Raw genomic sequence first — 24,361 nt, forward strand, 5'->3', positions numbered from 1 at the left:
TGCTGCCTACTGATGCATATCTGCATACATGCTCATGTCATAAATCTTGTTGTGTCTAGTGATTGCCAATGTATTGGCAAGATATTGTCTGTAAATGAAGAGACACAGTTTGTAATAAAAGATGCATCCATGGGTAAACTGCTCTTTGTTCCTTGATGACCTTGTATTGGGAAAGGGTTAAAATTTCTAACAATAGTCGATTGTCTTTTGGTGCGCACAAACCACCACCAAGCATAGTTATGGCAAACAGGAACAGAAATGGAAATTGATATAGCATTTTTGAGGATGCAGAACAGAAAACACCATATTAACAAGGTAGATACAACTGGGGAGAGGCAAGGGCAAAGAGGAGAGAACAAAGGGTAGGAAGGAGGATGGAAGCCAGAGGAGAGGACATGTAAATAATTTGATAAGGAATGGGGAGTGCACCGGGGGAAACAGCGAAAGCGTGCCAAAAATGGGGCATTGCTTAAATGGATGAAACACATAATGGATGTCTTCCTGAAGGCCATGCATTTTGGGCACTCCCATAGCTCTGATACCAAGTAGTAAAGCCATCCCTTTGGAGGAGCAAATCACAAGAGTCTTACACATCCCTCATGAAGACCTTTTTGAGGGCATTTTTTGATCTTTGCATTGGTGGCTTCAATAATTACATTAATTTGAAAATTGTACGCCATGTAGAGTTGTCACCTGTGGGTAGTATCTACCCCCTAGATTTGTGGTTATCTCAGTGTTGACTTTGGAGCTTGACCATGCTCCACAGTCTCATTGAGACATAATGATAAACAAGAGGAACTTGATAATCATGTTATAAATTCTTGAAAAACTTGGGCAGGTTACATGACCACCCATAGCATCAGCAGGGTCCTATCTAGGCTGCCCACTGGAGATGGTGACCATCCAACTTTTCACCTGGGCCAGGAAATGTTGTTGTAACCAGTGTTAGTACCAAAGACTGCACGATGAAGCTCAGAAAACATGCTGAGAACCAAAACTGCAAATCTGAAAATGCATCGGGCATGCGTGCACATGATGGCTTTGATGCGAAGAACTGTTTCAGGTGGATTTGAAAATGACTTATGATTTTCCAACAATGTTGGAGTTAGAAATGAGTTGAGATGAACCAGTCAGGCAAGAGCCTGCAAAGAATTTGATAATTCTTGATTCCTTTAACATTTTATATTTCTTATCTTTGCAGCCAGCCATATATCTCATATCAACTCTAGCTATGAAATAACCACTTCAAGACTCATGAAGCAATAAAGCCATGAAACAGAAGCCATTCAATACTCGTGAAGCAATACAGTAATAGAGACACTTAAGCGAAAGGCAGAGGTCCACAACACAGAACACATTTGACTAAAATCTTCAATGTCAAATGGCACACCTGGAAGGATAAACAAAAATGCTTCTCTCATGATCCTTCATGATAACAGTAACTTAATTTGAGGCAAGACATGGGCCATAAAAAAACAGAAGGCCCTGTCGAGATAAGTGCCTCTGCACAGATGTGTAGGCCGCACAGCAGAGCCTTGGGGCTTGCGGGCCATAACATGGTAAAGTGCAGAGCTTTAAAGGATCAATTAGGGGGTGCCCCTTGATCAGGATTCTGACATGAGTTGCGATATCTTCCCTTCCTGTGCTGCAAAGCCTTGCTCTGTGACCCGAAGCCACACGCAAACAGCTGTAAAACTCACAATCAGGCTTACCAGTCCACTAGCCAGACCTATGCCCACAATGGCCACCACTGAAAGACCATGGGTTGTTGCAGAAGGCAAAGGATATCCATAAAGATCTGGATTGCCAATAAAAGAACTGGCATTGAAGCGAGGGGTGCCTGTCGACGTATTGGACAATGTGGTCGGGATGGCTCCCGACAGCTTGTTGTTGGACACATCAAAAACTTTCAACCTCTGGAGTAGCCCTATTTGGCCCGGAATAGTGCCCGTCAGCTTGTTCTGATGCAAATCAATAATGTTGAGATAGGCACAGTTGCTGAGGTCGACAGGGATGGGCCCCTCTAGCTGGTTGTTGGAGAAATTCAAGCTGGTGAGATAGCTGAGGTTGCCAATGTTTGATGGAATGGGGCCTGAGAGCTGATTGGATGAGATGTCAAGGGATTCCAAGAGCGTACAGTTGGCCAGGCTCGGCGAGATGGTGCCTGCCAGGTTTGACGCGTTGAGCGTGATGGAGTATACTCTGTTGTTATTGCAGCCGATTCCCATGAGGTTGCTGGAGGTGGCACCCGTGCAAGGGGTCTTTAAGGAGGCAGCGGTCCAGGAACTCAAGCCACCACTGTTCTGCTGCACCGAGTTCATGAAACCCTGCAAACACATGCTGTCGTCCCCTGGTGCCTGGGCATAGGGTTTCTCTGCAAGTTCTGTAAATATGATGAGAAGAAGACCCAGAAGGAGAGTAGCCTGCTGCATGCACATGGTTTGTGGACTTGGCATGCAAGGGCTTATGAAGCGGCAGAATTATGGGGGACAAACGCAGCTTTCTTCCTGTGTCTCTCTCACATGCTGTGGTCGGAGGACGAGAAATCTGCTCTCTCTCTCTCTCTCCAAAATCAGAAGGTGGAAATCTGCTCCCGCCCCCCCCCCCCCGCCTCTCTCTCTCTCTCTCTCTCTCTCTCTCTAATCAGAAGGTGGAAATTGCTCTCTCTTGTCTCTCTGACTGAATCAAAGATGCATTTCTCTTCCTAAATCAAGGGGCAAACCACCCCCCTGCTCCCATCTCTCTCTCCCTCTCTCTCTCTCTCTCTCTCTAGATAGAGAGTATCCAGAAGCAAACCATGCTTGATTTCAAATCAACTATCAATTTCAGCATGCTCTTCCCGAAGAAGGGAACCTCACGAAGACTTGCCATAGTTTCTTTTACAGATCCTCCGGCCAAACCAACCAATTCTCAGCAGGTTTACTTGCACAAGATGGGCAGAGTCCTCTCTCTCTCTCTCTCTCCAAAAAACACACACACACACACACACCGCGCTCTCTCTCTCTCTCTCTCTCTCCCGCCCACACACACATCAAGAACTCGTCATTGATGAGCCCTAATCTACACAAATCCGTCTCACAGAAACCCTAAAATCTATATGTTTGTAAGTGGGGCAGCCCATGCGTGTGCAAAGGCGTGCGTATTTGTTTGTTTCACGAGATATGGGTATCATGTAAAGACAGCGTGACGAGGACCCCCACACACACACACACACACACACACCCTCAGCACTGTGCGCGCTGCCCCTTACCTTCTTTTGACACAGGGAGGCCTTCTGTCAAGTGCAACCTTAGGAAGGGAGGCCTTCTGTCAAGTGCAACCTTGCACGTTCGAAGTGGCCAGAGTGGGAGGTGGGTCTTGGATCCCGATGCATCTGTAGGCCAACCCAACAACACACACTCTCGTCTATTTCGGTGGACAATTTGCACCATTTCTAATGTCCTAAGAAAATTCAAATGTCACCCTTTTCGATTGAGAAAATTCAAACGTATCGTGCCTTTTACAATTTTGAACATTCAAATGTTGGTGGGGCCTCCCCCTAGGGCCTTCACACATAAGAGCAGCCCAAGGTGGGGAGCACTTGTTCATTTCTAGGGGCAAAAAATCTCCCTAGATCAAGCCCCTGGCTATCAAATTGTCGTACGGCCAGTTACACAAATCTCCCCAAGGACACCCCTTATTTAAAGGTTTATAACACAAATCTTCCAACTGAAGAACTATTAGGCAAGCGTTGGAGGAGTTGCAACCTTTTCCCATGCCCACCTTAACTTGGTCCCGGAACCTTGGAATGCGCTTATTGTGAGAGATAGTAAGGATTTGAATCCACAAGAAAGAATTATGCCTTGTGCAAACCTCAAAAAAGGGCATCCATAAAACTATAAAAGATTGTCCACACCACTACATTTTGTAAACACTTAGTTTTAAGAAACAACAGTGTGCACCCCCCTGCGCCCTTCCCTCCCACTGCCCAACCAACCCACCACCGCACATACAAACACATGTAACCCAACAAAAGCAAAGAAAAGGAAAAAGGGGGAAAACTTACATGCAATAACAAAATAAGTTTAGTAACATGTCATATGACAGACATGGGTAAAAACTAAGAATTTGATAGCTTTTTTTCATTCATTCATATCTTGCAATGCTTGTGGGGAAGAGTCATCCATGCCGGTCTTTGTCTTCACAAGTTTTCTTAGCTCCTAAGCTAGACAAGATGAATTTTATTTTTAAGTTGCACATTTTCCAATATCAAACATCACTTTTGCATGCACATGCATGTGTAGCTATGTAAGCACCTCTTATGTTTTTATCATTATGATTCACCTTTGGATTAGGGTACATAGATCACATGTTTCATAATATGAGCCTTATTTCTATAATATCACCAAAGCTGATATGTTAGCCAAGAGAAATTTTATGCATGGATTTGAACCAATGATTCAAATACATCAATTATCTTTGTTTGAGAAGTATTGCTGCAAAATAAATGAAGAAAAATACCATGATGTGGAAATGTTTGGCTAGCCCTCTTATGTGGGATTTGACCTCCCTCTTTGTAAATTGCTATTAAATTTTGTGGCTACCCCTAGCTAGAAAAAGAATTCAACTTTACACCACATTGTGAGGGGATGGGGTTAGCACTTTCTCGTGGGTGTGTGGACAAGATCTATCAAAAATGCAAATGCAAGGTATTTATTTAAGAAATGGCACAACAAAGCATGGTATACATTTTGGCCATCTTAAGAAAAAGAATGACCACAAGGAAGGTGCTTGGATATAAGATACATGTGACATGTGGTTCCACTGATGCTAAATGAACAACCCTAAATAGGATATTCGAAGGATTCATTGTCCAGACTGCATATCACCACATGCTGGTGTGACTGGAGAAACTTGCCTAGGAGATTCTTTAGAGAAATTTAACACAATATGGAAACCAAAATTGTGGCTCCGCACATGGAATGTGCTAACCACATAAGTCACTCAACATAATGGAAAATCACTTGGAGAAAGGATGCCCAAGAGTAGATATGTGGGCTAGTATAATCAAAATGCTCAGCGATGAAATGAAAGAACTTGAAGGGAGGAAGCCAAAGAATAGAATATCTAGAGCATCTCCATCCATGATAAGAAAATGCAACAATGGATCCAAACAAGCATTCCCCCTTTGAGATCAAAGTGCCCTTCACCCTGAGACTCATCCTCGACACATGTCATGATGTTAGACAAAAGTGAAGAGATTTCCTAGGCGCTTCTCTATGTAGAAGGCATTCTTTGTATACCCCTTTCTTTCTTAATGCTTTTCAAAAGATTGAACTCACTAGTGTTGGATTATTCTAGCATTACAACAAATGTGTGAGAGAAAAATAGTCCTTAAATTAGAAGTAGAGTGAAAGTAACAAGTAAAATATATGTCACCTAGAAGTAGAGTGAGACAAGAAGAGTGAAAGCAATAATGTCACCTAGATGCTTTTCTGTTTCATGTGAAGACTCTATTAAAAAATCTAGCCCCTATCCACATGAAATGAGTTAAAACACCATGAAGTTTAAAAATATAAAAAATGCTTAGGTATCAAAACTCAAAATGGTAGCTTGCCCTAACTAAAATATTGTGCATTTTTAATAGCCTTGGTTGGATTTCCAACATATTACATTACATTCTCCAATGTTACCTTAAAATTTGACACTTTCTATTCGTGGACCCATACTCCCAACAATAACTCTCAATGATGACATTATCTTGAAAATTCAATAATCTTTCACTTTCTCCAAGAACAAAAGTTTTTGTGTTTGTCTCATTAACTTATTTGTTTTTAATCTCAACTAATGGTTATAAGATTTCTACATTTTGGATCTCAAAACATTGACAACAACACGCTATCACATACTACTACAAGTAGTATGTGATAGCGTGTTGGTTTTAATCTCAACTAATGGTTATAAGATTTCTACATCCTGGATCTCAAAACATTGACAACAACACGCTATCACATACTACTACAAATTGCCACCTACTACAAGTAGTAGGTGGCAATTTGTAACTTTTCTAGTTGCGAAAGTATTTTCAAATGTGCTACCCCTTTTAGTTGGTGGGCCATTGGTGGATGAATAGTTTAGGGCCTTTGCATATAAGCATCATAAAGGTATGAGGCCCATCTAGACCACGTGTTACACTTGATCTCCCCTATTGAACCCCCCACTCATCCATATTTTTAGGGCTACTACGTAAACAACCTTACTTCAAGGCTAGTTTGTTAAGTCTTGTCAAAGGGTGGGCAAGGAGTTAAATAGGAAAGTTTATCTTTCCATAATTAACGTATGGTCTAGATGATTCACAGACACTCTACTAGGTGAAAGGCATTCTCTTGGTTGTCAAAATATTTGGTGGTCATACTTGTTTCATCTATCTTTGTCTCTTAAGGGCATCAAAACTCTAGATGTTGACTCATCTTAGAGGTTTTTGGATGATGTCAACCTTAAATAGTCTCTTTTAATCATATATTGTTTTTCTTGGATCACATATGAATGAAACTCTCTTACATATGTTTTTTTATTAGGCAATTCACATTGCCACCATAAGATTGCAGGAGAAGAGAAAACCTCGCTTTCATATATTTGAATTTTTTTTATCCACAATACATGGAGTGAATGATGTGGGTGATTATTATTTTTCTATCATCACACCATTTACATGAAGTAGCATAGATGTAACCAAGTTGGTGACATTTACACATGGCACCAAGGATTCAGATGTGGCTATTAGGGACATATCCATGGTTTGATATCACCCAAAACATGGGATTCACAACCACACACATAACTATGAATACAAATCATACAACTTTTCTTAACAAGGGAGTTGGTCTTTGCAAGGGTTCACGTCCACAAGAAAGAATAGGGCTTGTTAAAAGTTACAAAAAGTCATCCATGAAGTTGTAAAAGAGTGTCTATTGTGTTATAATACATTGGGTAAAGTTTACATAATTTGATTTTCTTATTTCACTTTGTAAAAGTTGACTATTAAATCGTTACTTTCTTTCAAAATTTGGGAAAGATCTAAGACAAAAATTTCAAGCCTATAAGATGTTTAACTTTAGACAAACACATGCATATGACCTCTATATTAAAATCACTATTGATGTGCATTATATTGTACATTACATTATCAAATGTTCTTATTTAATTTCTTTGCATGAAAGTACATGCAAAGACATTCCATTAAACATGAAAATTTACAAAATATTCTTTAGATTACACAAAACAAACCATAGTACACTAGAGACTACATTAGCTCAAATCATGAGAAAAGCAAGTATGATATCTACACAATAGTTTTTAAAAGTTATATCCCATGTTATGACATTTCATATCCATTGATCTCTTTTTTCCCTTATATACACGATATAGGAATTATATAATAATTGTGCTACTAAAAGAATATACACATGATATACTACTACATAATTAATATGTTAATACATATCATCATAGAATACTTATTGTATTATTAATGTATAACATTCAAATAAAATTTTTATTGCATCTTTTATTCAAACTGATGTGTTATTTCATGATGCGCTAGAGGGTTATTTTCTTTGGATTGTGCTTTTATCATTTCAAAGTGCTACAAATTTAATATACCAATACATAAAGTATCATCATAGAATACTTATTGTATTATTAATGCATAACATTCAAATAAATACTTTATTACATCTTTTATTCAAATAAATACTTTATTACATCTTTTATTCAAAGAAATGCTTTATTACATATTTATTCAAACTGATGTGTTATTTCATGATGGATTAGAGGGGTTATTTGCTTTGGATCATGCTTATCATTTTAAAGCATGAGTAAGAAGGTCAAAGTATCACTTCAAAAATTTGAAAACAATATTAAACTCTGAAATTTTAGTGTCGAAAGAGATAGTATGAGTGATCTTATTTGCAAGAGCAAGTTTAACTGAGCTCATCGTGGTGTTTTTGAAGTGATCTCCTCATTGCAAGTTCCATCGAGTTCATATGGAGAATGTAAACATATTAATTTATTATAAATACAAACCCTAGATCTACATAACAATTGGCTTTAAGAAAAGTTATTTTACAAGAAAAGGAAAGTTTAAATATTTCTCCTCCATTGTAGTTAACAACTTCTTGCTTGTCTAGACACTTTTTGTGTGTGTGTGTGTGTATGTGCACATATGTGTTTGTGTGTGTGTATGTGCACGTGCACGTGCACGTGCACATGCACATACACAAGTGCATGATGCATTTGTGTGTGTGCGCATGCATGCACATGCACATACGTGCATGCATGCGTGTGTGTTTGAATTCAAAATACTAGAGTAGGACTTGTAAATAGATCACAATATTAATGGTCACACTAGCAAATCTAAAGAGGAATATATAAGGTTGTAATCCCAAAATTGACTTAATCATAACAACATCATTGTACAAGATCAATCTTTGACTATTTACATTACGAAATGAAATTTTACTCATTAAAATTGCAATTGAAAAGGACATATAAAGTGAAGTAAATAGACGTTTTGCCAGTGGACCAACACTCCAAAAAGACTAATACCTACCAGCATTCAACAAGACACAATAGTTATAACTTAGTGTTATCATTGGTGGGTAGGTAGGCACTCGTACCATACTCCTTAATGTAACACATTTGCACGTGTGGACCAATAATAGTGATAACATGTCTACTAAGATTTATATACTCTTAATCATATACGTATATAAGAATCGTGATATATAAGCTATAAAAAGTTAAGTGTCATTTAAATATAATTATTATCATATAAGGTACTTTCTCAATATGAGCAACCAGCTTATAGTTTATAGACTTTATAAATAAATCCAATAAAAAATGCATGAGTGTCATTTAGATAGAATTATTATCAGATAAGGTACTATCTAAATATTAGATAGAATTATTACAACATAAGGTACGATCTAAATATCAGATAGAATTATTATTGAATAAGGTACTATATAAGGCATTATCTAAAATATAAGCAATCAACTTATAGTTTATAAACCTTAGAAAGGTATCCAACAAAGAGTGCATAATTTGGCATCTTTGAATGAAATTTTACAAAGAACTCAAGATGTTCTTATGCCACTTTTTCTAAACAATAAATTTGACTATTCATCAAAAACATTAAGCACACACCCATGTAAGAAAGTAAGGGTCACTAGTTATGCTAAGCTGAATTAGAAATTTAGGGAAACTATTCCTTCATGCATATCTTTCCAAAGTACCAACCTACATCCACTTTGAAGGTAAGCTCTTACTGCATGTGTGCTTATAGGCTATGGTACCCAACCACCATAAAACTTGGCCTTGCTGACTTGAAGACACAATCAGTATGGGGACATTTAATTAAAAATAATTTCAAAACCTTAAGTTTCAGTCCTAAAAATTATAGATAATAAAAAACAAGGTAAAGTAGTCCTATCTATGTAGTATTAAGGCAAGGATAGAATATTGCTACCTATTTGGTCGTCTTAGTAAAATCATTAGTTCATAGAATAGAGTGTATTACAATCCTTGCTTTTCCAGCATGAGAATATTGGCAAGTTAACATACATACCATGTGTTAACAATTTGATACATATATTAAGAAACATGTTTAGTGTTAACACATGAAGCATTAAATCAAACTATTATAGATAAGGCTAACTATCTAATCCATGTTAATGTTAGGCTAGGGTGCTCTTGTTGAAGTGTATATTGATCTTATGATCCTCTTTATAGTTGTCCACCCTAGATTTTTTTTCCATCTAAGTATCTAATCCTGTTAGGCTAGGGTGCTCTTGTTGAAGTGTATATTAATCTTATGATCCTCTTTATAGTTGTTGACCCTAGAATTTTTTTCCATTTGCCATCTTCTCAGCAACCAACATAGGAGGGTATAGACATTAAAAAAACCCAATTAAGTAATGGGATTAAGATGTGTGAACCACTTTGCAAGTTAACATGGTTTCGCCTCTTCTAAGATGGGGTTGGACTTTATTAAGCAGTTTTACCCTAAGCTTAATGCCAAATGGGGAAGTGATCAACTTTATGTATTATGAGCTCTACCTCTTCCCTACTCTCTTGCTTGGGTAATCAATGGAATTATTCTCATTGGAAAGAAATATGTAAATGAGAGACAACTTGCTATTTTCTCAAGGGATGCAGATTTGAGCGTCTAAACCATTCTTGATATTCACAACGTTGCCAAAAAGATGCTATATTGGTTTTCTATCAATGTGAAAGCATATATAGGATGCACAAATGCCTGGGAGACTTGGGACACCTTGTTGAAGATGTACAACACAAATACTCAAGCTTGGAAGATGCAGCTAAAGCAAGAGTTGTATAATGTGACCAATATAAATGATTACTTAGTGAAGGTTAAAGGGCTTCTAGATGCTGTTGCTTCTATTAGATCACTATAGTAGATGATGATGATATGTTTTTGGTGACCTTGAATTGTCTTGGCAAGGAATAACCAGTTTCAGACTTCCATTGGAGTTTGAGAGAACTTTTCTTGATTTTCAATAATTAATTGCTCTCTTCATCCATGAGGAAATTGCGGCTCTAGAAATTCACATGAGTTAGAGGTAGATCATAATCTAGAGGTCGAGGTCAAATATTATGTCTGCATATTCCTTGGTGGGCATAGCCTCCTACAACTGCTGCTACTCTGCAATGACTTGTTCCTTTCTGCCAACTGCTTTGCTTCCTTCTCCCAATGTTCTGCCTTCCAGGTGGTGGCCTTCAGTACTACCTGCGTTAGACTCCGATCTTCACCTTATGTTTGTTCCCCTTTTTTGGAAGTACGGGTGCTAGGGGACTCATGGCCTACTGGCTGTTGATGTTGTTGGTGTTGTTGATGTGGTTGCTGTTTCTCCCCATCATTATCCTTGTCATCCTCCAAGTCATGGATGACTCACTGGGGTTTGACATTTTCCCCTGGATCTCCACTAGAGCTTGATCCCATATCTTGCTTAGTCTGGCCTTTGCTATGCTAATTATTACTGCTTTGGCATCCAACAGAAGACCCATAACTTCTTCTTCTTCCAGGTTCTTAAGGGCTTGTGCCTCTGACTGTGCTATGGCCAATGTTGTTGTGATGTCTAGCACTTCGTCCTTCAGACCCTAAATTGTGTCCACCCAGACTCTAGTTGACTTCCTAGCCTCTTCCAACTCTGCTCGTAGTCTTCCTATTTGTGCTTGGAGTAATTGTTTGCCACTAATGAGGGCTTTGATTTTTCCTTCATTTAGCTTCTTTTGGTCTACCAATGACCTTTCCACTATGGCTCTCTTCTTTTGCAGCTCCTCATTTTGTTGCGCCATTGACTGTGACTTGTGCTCTAGCTCCTTGGTTCTGCTTGTGGTACTCATTAATATACCATCATGTTGCTTTTGATTAAGTGCACTTAGCTAAGTGATTGTACTGGGGCCTTTATTTCATATTCCGTGTAAGATTCCTCCCTCCAGCTTTTGAGGTGTGCAGGTGTAAGAACCTCCCCTTTTGATCTTATAATTATTCCCCTCTCTAAAATAAAAGAAAGATCCTGTTTTACCCTGTTTTGGCCTGGAGAGAGAAAATGTCTAGAGAGGGAGGTAATTCAAAATTGAGATATTTTTTGATATAAAAATCCTCCTAGTGTCTAAAATGGTTTCCCCTGAAATAGAAATTCAAAAAGAACTTTCCAATGTGCAATTGGAATTAATTGAAATAGGTATAAAGGACCTTAGCCTAAGGGTCCAGATTTTAAAAAAAAATTAGATTATGGTCCAATTAAGGTTCCTATGGACCAATAAGATTAATCCAAATGTAGGGAGGAAATAAATTGAAGAATAAAAGAAAAAACCCCCAAAAATAAGTAAATGCTCACATAAGATGAAGAGTGGACTAAGGACCAAAGAAAATAATTAAAAAATTAAATTTTGACACCTTAGTGTGGGGATCTCCCCTCATGAAGTAGGCACCTTTTTCTCATCATTACCCCCAATTTTTAATCAATAAAATGAGATATTTTCATCTCTCCTCTCTCCTTTTTCAAAACTAGATCCAAAAAGTAAGCTAAACTGACCCAAAAATGGTCAAAAATTGACCAAACTGATCTGGAAAATTCTAGAATCAGTTTGCTTGGTTAGAGGCTTCCTTTTTCCTATAAATAGAAGCCTCCCACTTTGTAAAAGCTTAATGGTGTTTATGCATTGTTACTCTGCTCCTGTCCTGAGCCATCTACATTGAATTTTTTAATAATTCAATTGTTTTTGGCCTAATCCTCTCCAAAGTGAATTGGTGGCCACTATTGCTTCAAACAATAGTAGAACCCTCAATCCCTCAAGCCAAAGGAGAGCTTATAGGCTCCATGTAAGCTAATTTTCTTACTTTGTTTACAAATTTTAATGAAAAATCTATGGTTTTCTTGATTTTTATGAATTGCAGATGATTGAATTAAATTCAAATGCTATGCCTTTGATAAAAAGGCCACCCCCTTCTCTTCTTTACATTGCAACCTTTCTCAATCCTAGAAAGATTAACTAAGTGATTAATAAAACTCTTCTTATTGTTTACTCTCTTGAATTTAGAAAATTATGTAGATTAGAGTTCTATAATTCTAATTTGGGTTAATTAAATTAAATAAAGAAAGATAAAAATGAGAAATGGTCAGCTATACAAAGGAGGTTATGGGAAAATTTTCCAGAATTTCGTGGAAAAGAAAGTTTGTTTTTATGTTATTCCAAAAGAGTAATTCCCACCATTTTTGCATCTAAAAGAAATATTCTGATTACTCCATGTACATATTCATCTATGAATATGCATGGATTTCACTGATATTAATTATTAAATTTGATTTCTATGCATAGAAAGATGCATAAAGAAAATTTTTATTATAAAAGTGTTATTCTTATTAAATTTGATTTCTATGCATAGAAAGATGCATAAGGGAATTTTTTTTATTACAAAAGTGTTATTCCTATTGAATTTTATTTCTATGCATAGAAAGATGCATAATGGATTTTTTTAATTATAAAAGTGTTATTCTTCTTAAATTTGATTTCTATGCATAGAAAGATGTATAAAGGAATTTTTTTTAATTACAAAAGTGTTATTCTTATTAAATTTAATTTTTATGCATAGAAATATGCATAAAGGAATTTTTTTAATTACAAAAGTGTTATTCTTATTAAATTTGATTTTTATGCATAGAAAGATGCATAAAGGAAATTTTTTTATTATAAAAGCGTTATTCTTATAAAAATTTATTTTTATGCATAAAGAAATTCTTTTTATTTTAAAAGTGTTATTCTTATTAAATTTGATGTTATGCATAAAAGGATTTTTTTAAATAAAAGTGTTATTCCCATTGAAGTTGATTTTTATGCATAAATAGATGCATAAAATTTTTTATATCAAAATTAGAATTCTCTTTAATTCCATATTTAAATTCTATGAGTATTTGATAAATGAATAATTAAATACTCTAAGAGAGAAATTTCTATCGTTTTATATTCACACGAATTGTAAAAAGAAAATTTAAGAAATCTATCGAGATTGAAATATTTAGATAAATGATTAATTTATTCCTCATTGGAATTTGTAACTATTTTAAAAATCAGTTAAGTGAATATTCAAAGAAAGAAATTCAGTAAAATAGTAACTGAATTACTAAACCTTTTCGAGAAATAGTTGAGGAAAAATCTTATCCGACTCGAACTGAATCAGACTATGACCAAGACCAAACTCTTTCGTCAGTTTCGAGGAAAGAAGGTGTGACCAGTTTAGAAAAATACACTCAAAACTCTCACCAAATCTGAAACTAAGTTTGAGACCCTTCGAATTGATCTGTGGATCAAGGTTATAGAATTCGAGGAATTTTGGTATGAAATTTAGAATTCCGATCAAGAAGTTTTGGGGATGCTGATTCAAGAAATACTCCCTGTATTCAAAAGAAAATCAAACTGAAAACTTGCATAGAAATGAGATGTAATGTGAATAGATGTGATGAGATGTCATGTGAATCAGATAGATGTGAATGAATGGATGGATGAGATGTCATGTGAATCAGATAGATGTGAATGAATGGATGGATGAGATGTCATGTGAATCAGATAGATGTGATGAGATGTCATGTGAATCAGATAGATATGAATGAATGGATGGATGGGATGTGATGTGAATAGATGTGATGAGATGTGATGTGAATAGATGTGATGAGATGCGATGTGAATCAGATAGATGTGATGAGATGCGATGTGAATCAGATAGATGTGAATGAATGGACGGATGTGAATGTGTATGTGAAGAATGGATGTGAATGTGTATGTGAAGAATGGATGTGAATGTGTATGTGAAGAATGGATGTGGATGAGTATGTGAAAGAATGGATGTGGATGTGTATGTGAAAGAATGGATGTGGATGTGTATGTGAAAGAATGTGATGTGATGTAAAGAGATGTGATGTGACATGAATATATGTGGATGTGAAGTGATAGATATGAATGTATGGATAGATGTGGGTAGTCGCACATGTGAACGATTGGATGGATGTGGATGAATGAGATGAGATGTGTATGAATGAGATATGATGTGGATAGAAGTGATGTGATATAATGTGGATAGAATAAATGTGATGGGATGGTGATGAGAATGAATGTGATGGATATGAATGAATGTGAGTGATGGATGTAAATGGATGTGATGTAAATGAATGTGATGGATATGAATGAATGTGATGTGATGTAAATGAATTTGATAGACGTGAATAGATGTGATGTGATGTGAATCGGGATGTGAATGAATGAGATGTGATGTCATGTGAATCGAGATGTGAGTGAATGAGATGTGATGTAAATTGGGATAGATGTGAATGGATTATATGTGATGTGATGAGATGTGGATATACGAGTGGATTAGATCTGATGCGGATAATGAGGAAAGATGTGATGAGATGGAAAATGATTTGATGAGAATGGGAATACATATGAAGTAAATGAGGATTGATGTGGAACAATGTGGAAAGACGAGAGTTCGTTATAGAAACTGTATTTATGACCTGTTTTTAAATGACTGTTTTATGTCAAGAATGCTAGGGAAGCATTTTGACCGTCTTGTGAATGAGGTCGTGGAAACACTGTGCATGTGGAGGGGAGGAGCCAATAAAAATCTCAGAAAACACACTGCACCATGTAGTGGGTCTACATATGGATGACGCTCTAGACACCAACATGAAGCCAAGGGTAGAGGAAGTGATCCCTAAGACAGGTAACATGCACCAGGTAAAGGACGTAGCAGAAGAAACCCAGCGGGAGCAGTTTATCTTCTTCTTACAGAACATCATGTTTATGGGAAAGCCAGAGGACATGTCCAACAAGAATTATAGATTTCTCAAAGCAGCGGAAGCGAGAGAAAAGATAAACTGGGTGGAAATTTACAAGCAGAACCTGGAAAAGAGGGTAGCCACTTGGGCAAAGGAGAAACAACCCATTGTGGTATATGTCCACCTAAGGGCAATTGCCCAAGCGGCAAGAGCAGTGGACCGTCAGACAGGAGATGTCTCTGACAAGCAAAAATACAAGGAAGTCGTAAGATCTTCAAAAACCCCCAAGGAAACTTTCAGCTTGTTTGAGGACAATGTGGACGATGAGGAGGAGTGGCAAACAAAAGATTGCCCAGAAATCTAGAAAAAAGAGGAAGAACATAGTTAATGAAGAACTGCTGCCCAACCCGGAAGAGGTCAAGAAATAGAAGGCAGAAGAAGAAAGGAAAAAGGAACTAGAGGCAGAAGAAGAAGAAAGGAAAAAGGAACTAGAGGAGGAGAAGAAGAAAAAAGCTGCTCTGCTGAATCCAAAAGAAAGAAAAAAGCTGAAGAAGCAGAGAAAAGAAAGGAGGAAGTAGAATTACTTCATCTATCGTACCATAACAAAATTGAGTCTCATTTTAGGGATCCATCAGTCCAGCCTAACCCCATCCAGTCGCGTGGGAACCACTGTAGTGATGGGATCCATTTAAGAATTTGGTTAAGTTTTGTCCCGGGTACCAGAAAAAAGAGTTCCCACCAAGCCCCCTAGCCGGATATTCATGCAAACTTAAAACTAGTCACACCACTTACACACCCAATATGAAATTGCCTTTTTCACAGATTCAGATGTCTTTAAAACAATCTTTTAATGAAACTATAGTATCACTGATCATAATCCTCCAAAATTAATCCGGTTGAATCCTAATCCGATTGAATCCTAATTTCTAATTTTTCCTTCATCGGTGTACCTATGGCATCATTGGCAACCAGAACGCTCACCACCTATTCACTCAGGGGCCTTTTCGATAGTTCCTAGCTCATAGTACCCGACAATATATTCTCTTATAAAAATCAAAATGGAATCTCTGTTAAAGATCAGCAAGATCAACCAACAGATCCATATAAAAGAGCCATGGACTCATCCGTTGAGGACCAGCAAGGTCAATCAACGAGATCCATGCCCGAATTCAGCAAACAACTCTTACTCCTTGATCCAAATATCTTCCCCAACGCATGTGTGGGTATCTTCGGCAACTCAGAGCCCGAGCACCGTATGGTCAGCACCCTCTAGGATCCTTTGGAGGTCACCTTAGCACTTCACTCATAGGCCACTTCCTTATTCCCTCATCCACTATACTACTGGAAGCTCACCATTTAAATCGAACCGAGGCTGGTCAAGACCTCGGCCGACCTTGCTACGCGAGATGTCCTCCATTGACTCTCCGTCATCTATCTGGGGCACTTGTTGCTCTTGAGACTATTCTACACCTATCTCCACCGAAGGTGGTTGATCTAAAATGATAGGATTGCAGTGGTGAGAGGTTTGGGAATACCATTCGGGCAGGGCTTGAGGGTGGTGTGGGAAGTGGCAACTCAGTAACTGCGCTTGTTGGCATCCCTTCAATGCTCTGTGCTTCTTTCTACTCTAACACCTGCAATAATGCTATCTAACACTGCATCCAAGTGCTAGGATTCAACTTCAACTTGCTAGTGGATCCCCCTCATCTTCTTGTCTTTCTTGGTCCTCTTACCCTTATTCAACTCTTGTAACATCTCTTTAGTTTAATTTAAGAATGCTTGTCCTTGTTTGCAGCTCTTCGGGAATGCTAATAGATGGTTCCAAGGGTGCTGCAACCTGGGGTACTTGTGCTCCCTATGTGCCTTTTGGAACTGGAAGGTTAGCTGCATGGCTGATGAGCACTCTCGTAAATAAGGAGATAGCGGTTACACACCTTGGATTGGTGTGAATTTAGATAATTCTCCATTTCACAAATGTACCATGCCCAGTCTTCTTCTTTTTCTTCATGAACCTTGGCGAGGCGGTTTAGGGGCACCCTGTTATACCTATCCACGGCTTTGACCTACATGAGTATGGACATGGCTCTGCAAGCCTTTTCATCTACTTCATCATCCCATACGTTATCATATTTTTCCCCATTGGAGTTATAAGAAATCCTCTTCAACATGTCTTCCATAGGCATTTGCTTGAAACTATGTACATGTGTTGCAATTGGTGGGGGCAATTGCAGAGCGTTGCATATCAGCTCCTCTATGATGAGGACCTGCTCAGTTGTGCCATCTGACTTTGTTATTGTACCCCGTTTGGTAGATTTGTCATAAGTCTTCAAATGCTCCACACATAAGTTTGTGTTGATAGTGCGGGGGAGGATTTCTACAATTCGGCCAAGCCACCTTTTCTAGCTTGTCTTTAACTTCTGTATCCTCCAATATCTATAAGCACTCTGGGCTATGGTACTGAAGCAAAATATTTCTGTGAGCTATTTGTATATCTGTGCTAATTACAGAGCCCTAAAACTTCTGCACATATGGCCCAAGATAGCCGAGTTTTAGTGCCTTGGGATGCTGTCTTCCTTCTGTCCACTGGCGACCCCGTATATAGTCTAAGTGACGGCCGGATTCCCTTCTACTTTAGGGTCTGATGTAGCAAAGGAAGCCATCTAGAACATTGAAAAGAGCGTCAGTTCATAATGACTAGTAGGAGCTCGTGGTACCTTCTTTTTTTTTTAGTGCGTGCGTGTGTGTGTGTTTGCATACTGATGTAAAGGGTGTTAGTGGGGTGAGAAATAATGGGTTTGTGTGGGAATGAGCTTTAATTTGTAAAGGTGTAGGTTGTGAAATAGCAATGCGTGAGGCATTAAACCATGAGATGCTTAAGATGTGAAGGGATTAGCATATGAGATGGTTAAGACGTGAGATGCTAAAGCCGTGAAGAGCTTAGCACATGAGAAGGTTAAGACGTGAGATGCTTAAGCTGTGAAGAGCTTAGCACATGAGAAGGTTAAGACGTGAGATGCTTAAGCCATGAAGGGCTTAGCGTGTGAGATGCTAACGCCGTGAAAGGCTTAGCACATGAGATGGTTAAGATGTGAGATGCTTAAGCCATGAAGTGCTTAAGCCGTAAAGGGCTTAGCACGTCAGATGGTTAAGACATGAGATGCTTAAGCCGTGAAGGGCTTCGCACGTGAGATGGTTAAGATGTGAGATGTTTAAGCTGTGAAATGCTTAAGACGTGAAATAGCTTAGCACGTGAGATAGCTGATTATTACTTCGTGAGACAGCAGGGTTGGTGGGTCATGATTATCAGTGGGAGAAGAGGGGTTAGTGATGTATGTGTGGTATGAACAACTAATTTCAAGGGTTCGGTGTAGTGTTATTCCACCCAAGGGGTTGGTGTGAACCTCATGAAATAGATATTTCACGGGGTTAAAACTCATGTTCTTGTAATTCGATTTGGGAAGAGATGAACATTTTTACATGCAATGGATGGTGAAAAACAAGAACAAAAGAAAGGGGAAGTAACATATGCAATCAATTGATGAGATATGAATTGATTCAATTTGTACCCACAATGATTATTTTCATACAAACAAAGGAAGGTGGATAACATGCTTCTACCTGAGGTCGCAACAACAACAAGTAAGGAGGGAGTGACGCACACCAACACAGATGCAATTTAACAGGTGATGAAGAGTGATGAATGTAGCAAGATCACACGGAGGAGGTCGAAAAAGAATGCACAAAAAAGGGAAGAAGTAGTATTTATGATTCAGTCCTTGGCCCTCGCGGCCAGCTTAAATGGGAAGACCACGTGTTTGTGACCATTTCACAGCATGAAGTGCTAGAGTTGGTTGATGTCATGAACCATTTTGAAGTGTCTCATGGCGTGAAACAGTTCTGAGTGTTTCACGACGTGAAGTATCCCAGACCAGTTCACGGTGTGAAACTGTCTGATCCCTTATGTATGTAAATTATGATACCCTATGGCTTCCTATATGCTCAAACACTCCAAGGCACATATTATGCATTCAGAGAAGGAGAATAGTACACGTGAAATGAATGAACGTGTTTCACGACATGAAAGGCATACTCTTTTACCTTATACCCACTTACTTGGGGATGGGTACCTATTATGATCCTTATCCATTTACTACCACGTAAACCAATGGGGTACTTTGGAACCTGTGGGTATTTGTTGCTGCAGCCACTTTAGTTTAGAGTGAGAGCTTTGGATTTTTCCCTCCATCCAGTTGAGGAGTGCATCTAATGGACCTATTATGTTTCTTGTGCATGTGAGTGCACGTCTTCTTACCCTGGTCCATAATTTGGTTCAGCTCTTTCTCCTTGGTGGATGACATTGGTGGTGTCGCACTCCCCTATTCACCTGATTGAACAAATTTCTTTCGCCAGACCAATGTTGGTTCTTCTTATCACTTGATTTAGCAGTGGATTGGTTTTATTTGTTCTTGGTCCCTTCTGTTGTCCTGAAGGTGCTCATAGCAAAGGGTTTTGGGTGGGTCTTTGGTACCCATACTGCTACACTCCCTTGATAGTAGCCATGTGCTTCTAGTAAGTCCTTATGAACCCACTGCTTTTGAATACTAACTTGAGTGCAGGCTTGCTTGGAATATTGCTTTCTGTCCTTGGGGTGCTTTCGAGGTCCCTTGCTTGTTGTAGCATAGCTTTTTTGGCTAGATTCCCATGTGTTCTTATCTATATCATAGTACCCTTGGGCTCAAAGCTAGTTTTTGGGAATCCATTGTTGACGTACTGGGCACTTTTACTGCTTTGCTTATGGTTTTCTTATATAAAGATGAGGTTGTGACATGGACGCTTTCTCTATTATGGCATCTACTACTGGCAGCTCCATGTCAAATGTCATTGCTTGTTTTGCTTTATTTAATAGACCCCATAATGGGATAGTGATGGTGTCCTTGCCATTGTTACCATATTATAGTAGTGATGTGTGTGAACACACTTAGGACCGCCGGGGCACTTTTTCCCTCACTAGGAGGTTTTTTCCCCCGTGCATTGTATATACGCCCATTATCTTCTAGGGCTTGTTATCTTTCATTTTTGGCACTCATAATACACTACTGTGTTGTGCTCAAGCTCCCTCATCTTCTTGAAGTTGTGTGTGCATTCCTGCAACCCTAATTCCAACAATTGGTATCAGAGCAGGCTTCCTCCTCCCGGGCAGCATCACCGGCACCTGCCGCTTCATCTCCTCCGATTGCGACGAGGTTTCACGAGCGTCTGCAGGTTAGTATATGCCGTGGGCGAGCCCGTAGGGCTCGTTCATTTCAGAATTTTGATCTGAAGTCATTTCGCCCTCCGTTTTTGCATTCCAAGTACTGCGCAGGCAAAATCGTCCTACTGTGCAGATTTTCTGTCAAGATTAAAATCTGCAGGACAGGTGCCCATTCGTCTGTTTTGGGCTGTGCTACATAGCACAGGTCGATTTTATACAGGTTTACCTCTTACAGACAGCATTTACATCTAGTAGTACAGTCATTGGCCATGGCTGACAACAATGATGTATTCCGCATGTTGGCTGCTGAGGATAAGTTGGATGGCACCAACTATCCATTGTGGGCATATATGATGCGACATGTATTGGTAGCAAAGGGGTTATGGAACATTGTGCAGGGTATTGATGCACGTCCTATTGTGGCTGGGAATGCTGCAAACACATCAGAAACAGGTACTGTTGATGATGGTGCAGGCACAAGTGCTGTAGCAGCTGTTCGAGAACCACCACTTTCAGCAGAGCAGATTCGTTGGGATGGTAGAGATGCGCAGGCTCATGCCTTGATTGCGCTGTCTGTCAAACGTACCATTATCCCACATATTCGCTCCTGCAGGACTTCTAAGGATGCTTGGGATGTACTTGCCACATTGTATCAGGCAAGAAATGAGGCTCGTGTTGCTTACCTCCGAAAACAGTTGGAGAGTGAGCATATGAACGAAGGTGATTCTATGGATAGCTTTTTGACAAAGATCAAGGATTTCAAAGAGCAGCTCATTTCTGCAGATGAAATCCTGTCAGACAGTTCACTTGTGCAGACTGTTTTGAATGGTCTACCAGATTCTTATCAGGGTTTTGCTTCCACTCTTCGCTTGATGATGAAAGGCAATCCCAATGCCTTATCATTTGAGGAGTTAGTTTCTGTTTTGCTGCAAGAAGACCAGTCAAGGCAAAACAGGAATATTATGCGTGTCGCAGATCAAGCTTTCGTTGCTAGTCAGAGAAGCGGGAAAGGTAAAGCTGGCTTTTCTTCTAGTAAGCAGAAATCTGCAAATGCTGCGCAACCAAAGAAGGAAGACAAAGATGAGAAGAAGGGTGACAAACAGAAGACATTTTGCAAGTACTGTAAGGGAAATGATCATGTCATCAAAGCTTGTCCTAAGCTGGCTGCGAAAGAGGCTAAGAAGAAAGAGGCTGGTATGGCTGTTGCAGATGCCTCTCCTTCTAACAATGAATCTGCTAATGTTGTGCAAGATACAGAATGGGCATTCAATGCGCAGTGCAGTTATGACCCATCTTTGCATGACACATGTATGTCTGCAGTAGATTCAGATGTATGGTACTTTGACAGTGGTGCCACTAAGCATATCACCTCGCAGCGCAGTTTATTCACTTTCCTTGAGTCTGCTCCCACAGGGAATACTGTCACTTGTGCCAATAACTCCTCTTATCCCGTTAAAGGAGTTGGACAGATTGTGCTGAATGTTGCAAATTGCAACACCTTTACACTTTTTGATGCATTGTATGTGCCAGGGATCAAAAAGAATCTGTTGTCAGTCTCCGCATTTGCCAAAACAGGTTTGGTTGTAAAATTTGTGGATGACAGATGTACTGTTCATGATCTCTCTTGTGGTGACATCATTGTAGCATCTGGTTCACTATGTCGAGGGCTGTATAAGCTCAATATGGATGGCAAATGTGTAGAGGATTCAGCATGTGCTATTATGGATACGCAGGCTATTTCAAATGCAAAACTGTGGCATGCACGTTTTGGTCATCTGAATTTTGCAAGTTTGCTGCGCCTGCAGAAATCTCAAATGGTGTCTTCTTTGCCTAAGCTTGAGGCACCTGTCAAGCATGTTTGTGAGGGCTGCATATTGGGTAAAATGCAGCGTGCTTCCTTTCCCAAAGATGGATCAGTGAGAGCTGAACGCAGATTGCAGCTTGTTCACAGTGATGTTTGTGGTCCCATGGTTATGGCTGAAAATGTGTCAGAAAGTAAGATGGGCACCCTCCGTTCAGATCGAGGGGGGGAGTATATGTCTTCAGAATTTAATGCATTTCTGGCTGAGCGTGGGATAAAACACCAATGTACAGTGCCGTATACACCACAGCAAAATGGTGTGGCTGAGAGAAAAAACAGGTCTCTCATGGAAATGGCAAGATGTATGGTTAAGAGTCAAAGTCTACCACATGGTTTTTGGCTTGAGGCTGTCATGTGTGCCACTTATGTACTAAACAGGTGTCCCACCAAAGCATTACAGGTTGTCACTCCATATGAGGCTTGGCATAGCCGCAAGCCATCTGTTGGCCATTTACGTATTTTTGGTTGCCTGGCATATGCATTAGTGCCTGTGCAACATCGCAGAAAATTGGATGACAAAGCTGTCAAATGTATTTTTGTTGGATATAGTGCTGAGAGCAAAGGCTATCGTTTGTATCATCCACAGACAAAGCGCATTTTGGTTAGCCGTGATGTTGTATTTGTGGAAGATGCAGTTCAGCCCTTGGTTTCATGTACTAAGGAGACAGATATCAGCTCACGTGATGTCTATGATACATTGTTGCCTCTTTTCAGTGGTGCACAGTCAAGTGCAATACCTCATGAGACAGTTTTTCAGCCTATGCAGGTTTTAAATGATGGCACAGATCAGCCTATATCTGATGCAGATGTGCATGATGCACTTGAGGATGAGAGACAAGAGATTGAGGGCTCTAGGAACATGCCTAGATGGCTGGTGCAGACTTTGCGTGACAGCAAGTTGGATGCCCCTTTGTCTAGTCGCACTCGTTCTGGCTCTCATGGTGCCTCTTATGCGTCAGATTGTTATGCATTGGCTGTTTCTAGTATGTGCGATGAAAGTGAGCCTGTTTCATTTGATGAGGCACAAAGTTCAGAAAATTGGATGGCTGCTATGCAAGCAGAATATGATGCTATTATGAAGAATAGTACATGGTCTTTATGTGACTTGCCCCCTGGCAAGAAGGCCATTGGCACTAAGTGGGTATACAAATTGAAGCGTAAGCCTGATGGCACAGTGGATCGCCATAAGGCTAGGCTTGTTGCAAAAGGTTATGCTCAAGAGAAGGGCATTGATTTTGATGAGACTTTTGCTCCCACATGTCGTATGACCACTGTTCGTAGCATCTGTGCATTAGCAGCTCATAATGGTTGGAATGTACATCAGCTGGACATAAAGACTGCGTTCTTAAATGGAGATTTGCATGAGGAGGTGTATGTATCGCAGCCTCGTGGTTTTGTTCAAAGAGGGCAGGAAAACAAAGTGTGCAGGTTAAAAAAGGCTTTATATGGTTTAAAGCAAGCTCCACGAGCTTGGTATGAAAAAATACATGCATATTTGACTACACATGGGTTTCAGAATAGTCCAACAGAAAGCACTTTGTATGTTAAACGTGTGGATGGTGTACATCTAATCATTGCTCTCTATGTCGATGACATGCTGCTCACAGGACCAAATGAGAGTCATATTGCTGATTTTAAGGCTGATTTGAATGCCTCTTTTGAGATGTCAGATTTGGGGCATTTGCATCATTATTTGGGGATACAATTTAAGCAGTGTGATGGAGGTATTGCTTTGTGTCAGACAAAGTATATTGAAACATTGTTGCGGAGATTTGGCCTTGAAGACTGCAAGCCTATTGCTACTCCAATGGAGACAGGTTTGAAGTTGAGTCTTCATGATGCTGGAGATCACTTTGATGTCACACTCTATCAGACAGCTGTTGGTTGCCTCATTTATATATGCATTACGAG

At 39.3% G+C, this 24,361-nt stretch overlaps 1 protein-coding gene across 1 annotated transcript; it reads right to left on the reverse strand.

Moving 5' to 3' along the window:
- Positions 1–540: 540 nt before the first annotated feature.
- LOC147607803 (receptor-like protein 44) lies at positions 541–3,396 on the reverse strand. The gene is made up of 2 exons (XM_086789981.1): positions 1,391–3,396; positions 541–915 (listed from the first exon to the last, which is right to left on the reverse strand). Exon 1 carries the CDS (start codon positions 2,454–2,456, stop codon positions 1,605–1,607), a length of 852 nt encoding a protein of 283 aa, XP_086646107.1. The 5' UTR covers positions 2,457–3,396; the 3' UTR covers positions 541–915; positions 1,391–1,604.
- Positions 3,397–24,361: the final 20,965 nt, after the last annotated feature.

Source organism: Cibotium barometz, chromosome 54 (assembly GCF_041138505.1).
Source record: "Cibotium barometz isolate CiBa-2024 chromosome 54, ASM4113850v1, whole genome shotgun sequence".
Taxonomy (NCBI): domain Eukaryota; kingdom Viridiplantae; phylum Streptophyta; class Polypodiopsida; order Cyatheales; family Cibotiaceae; genus Cibotium; species Cibotium barometz.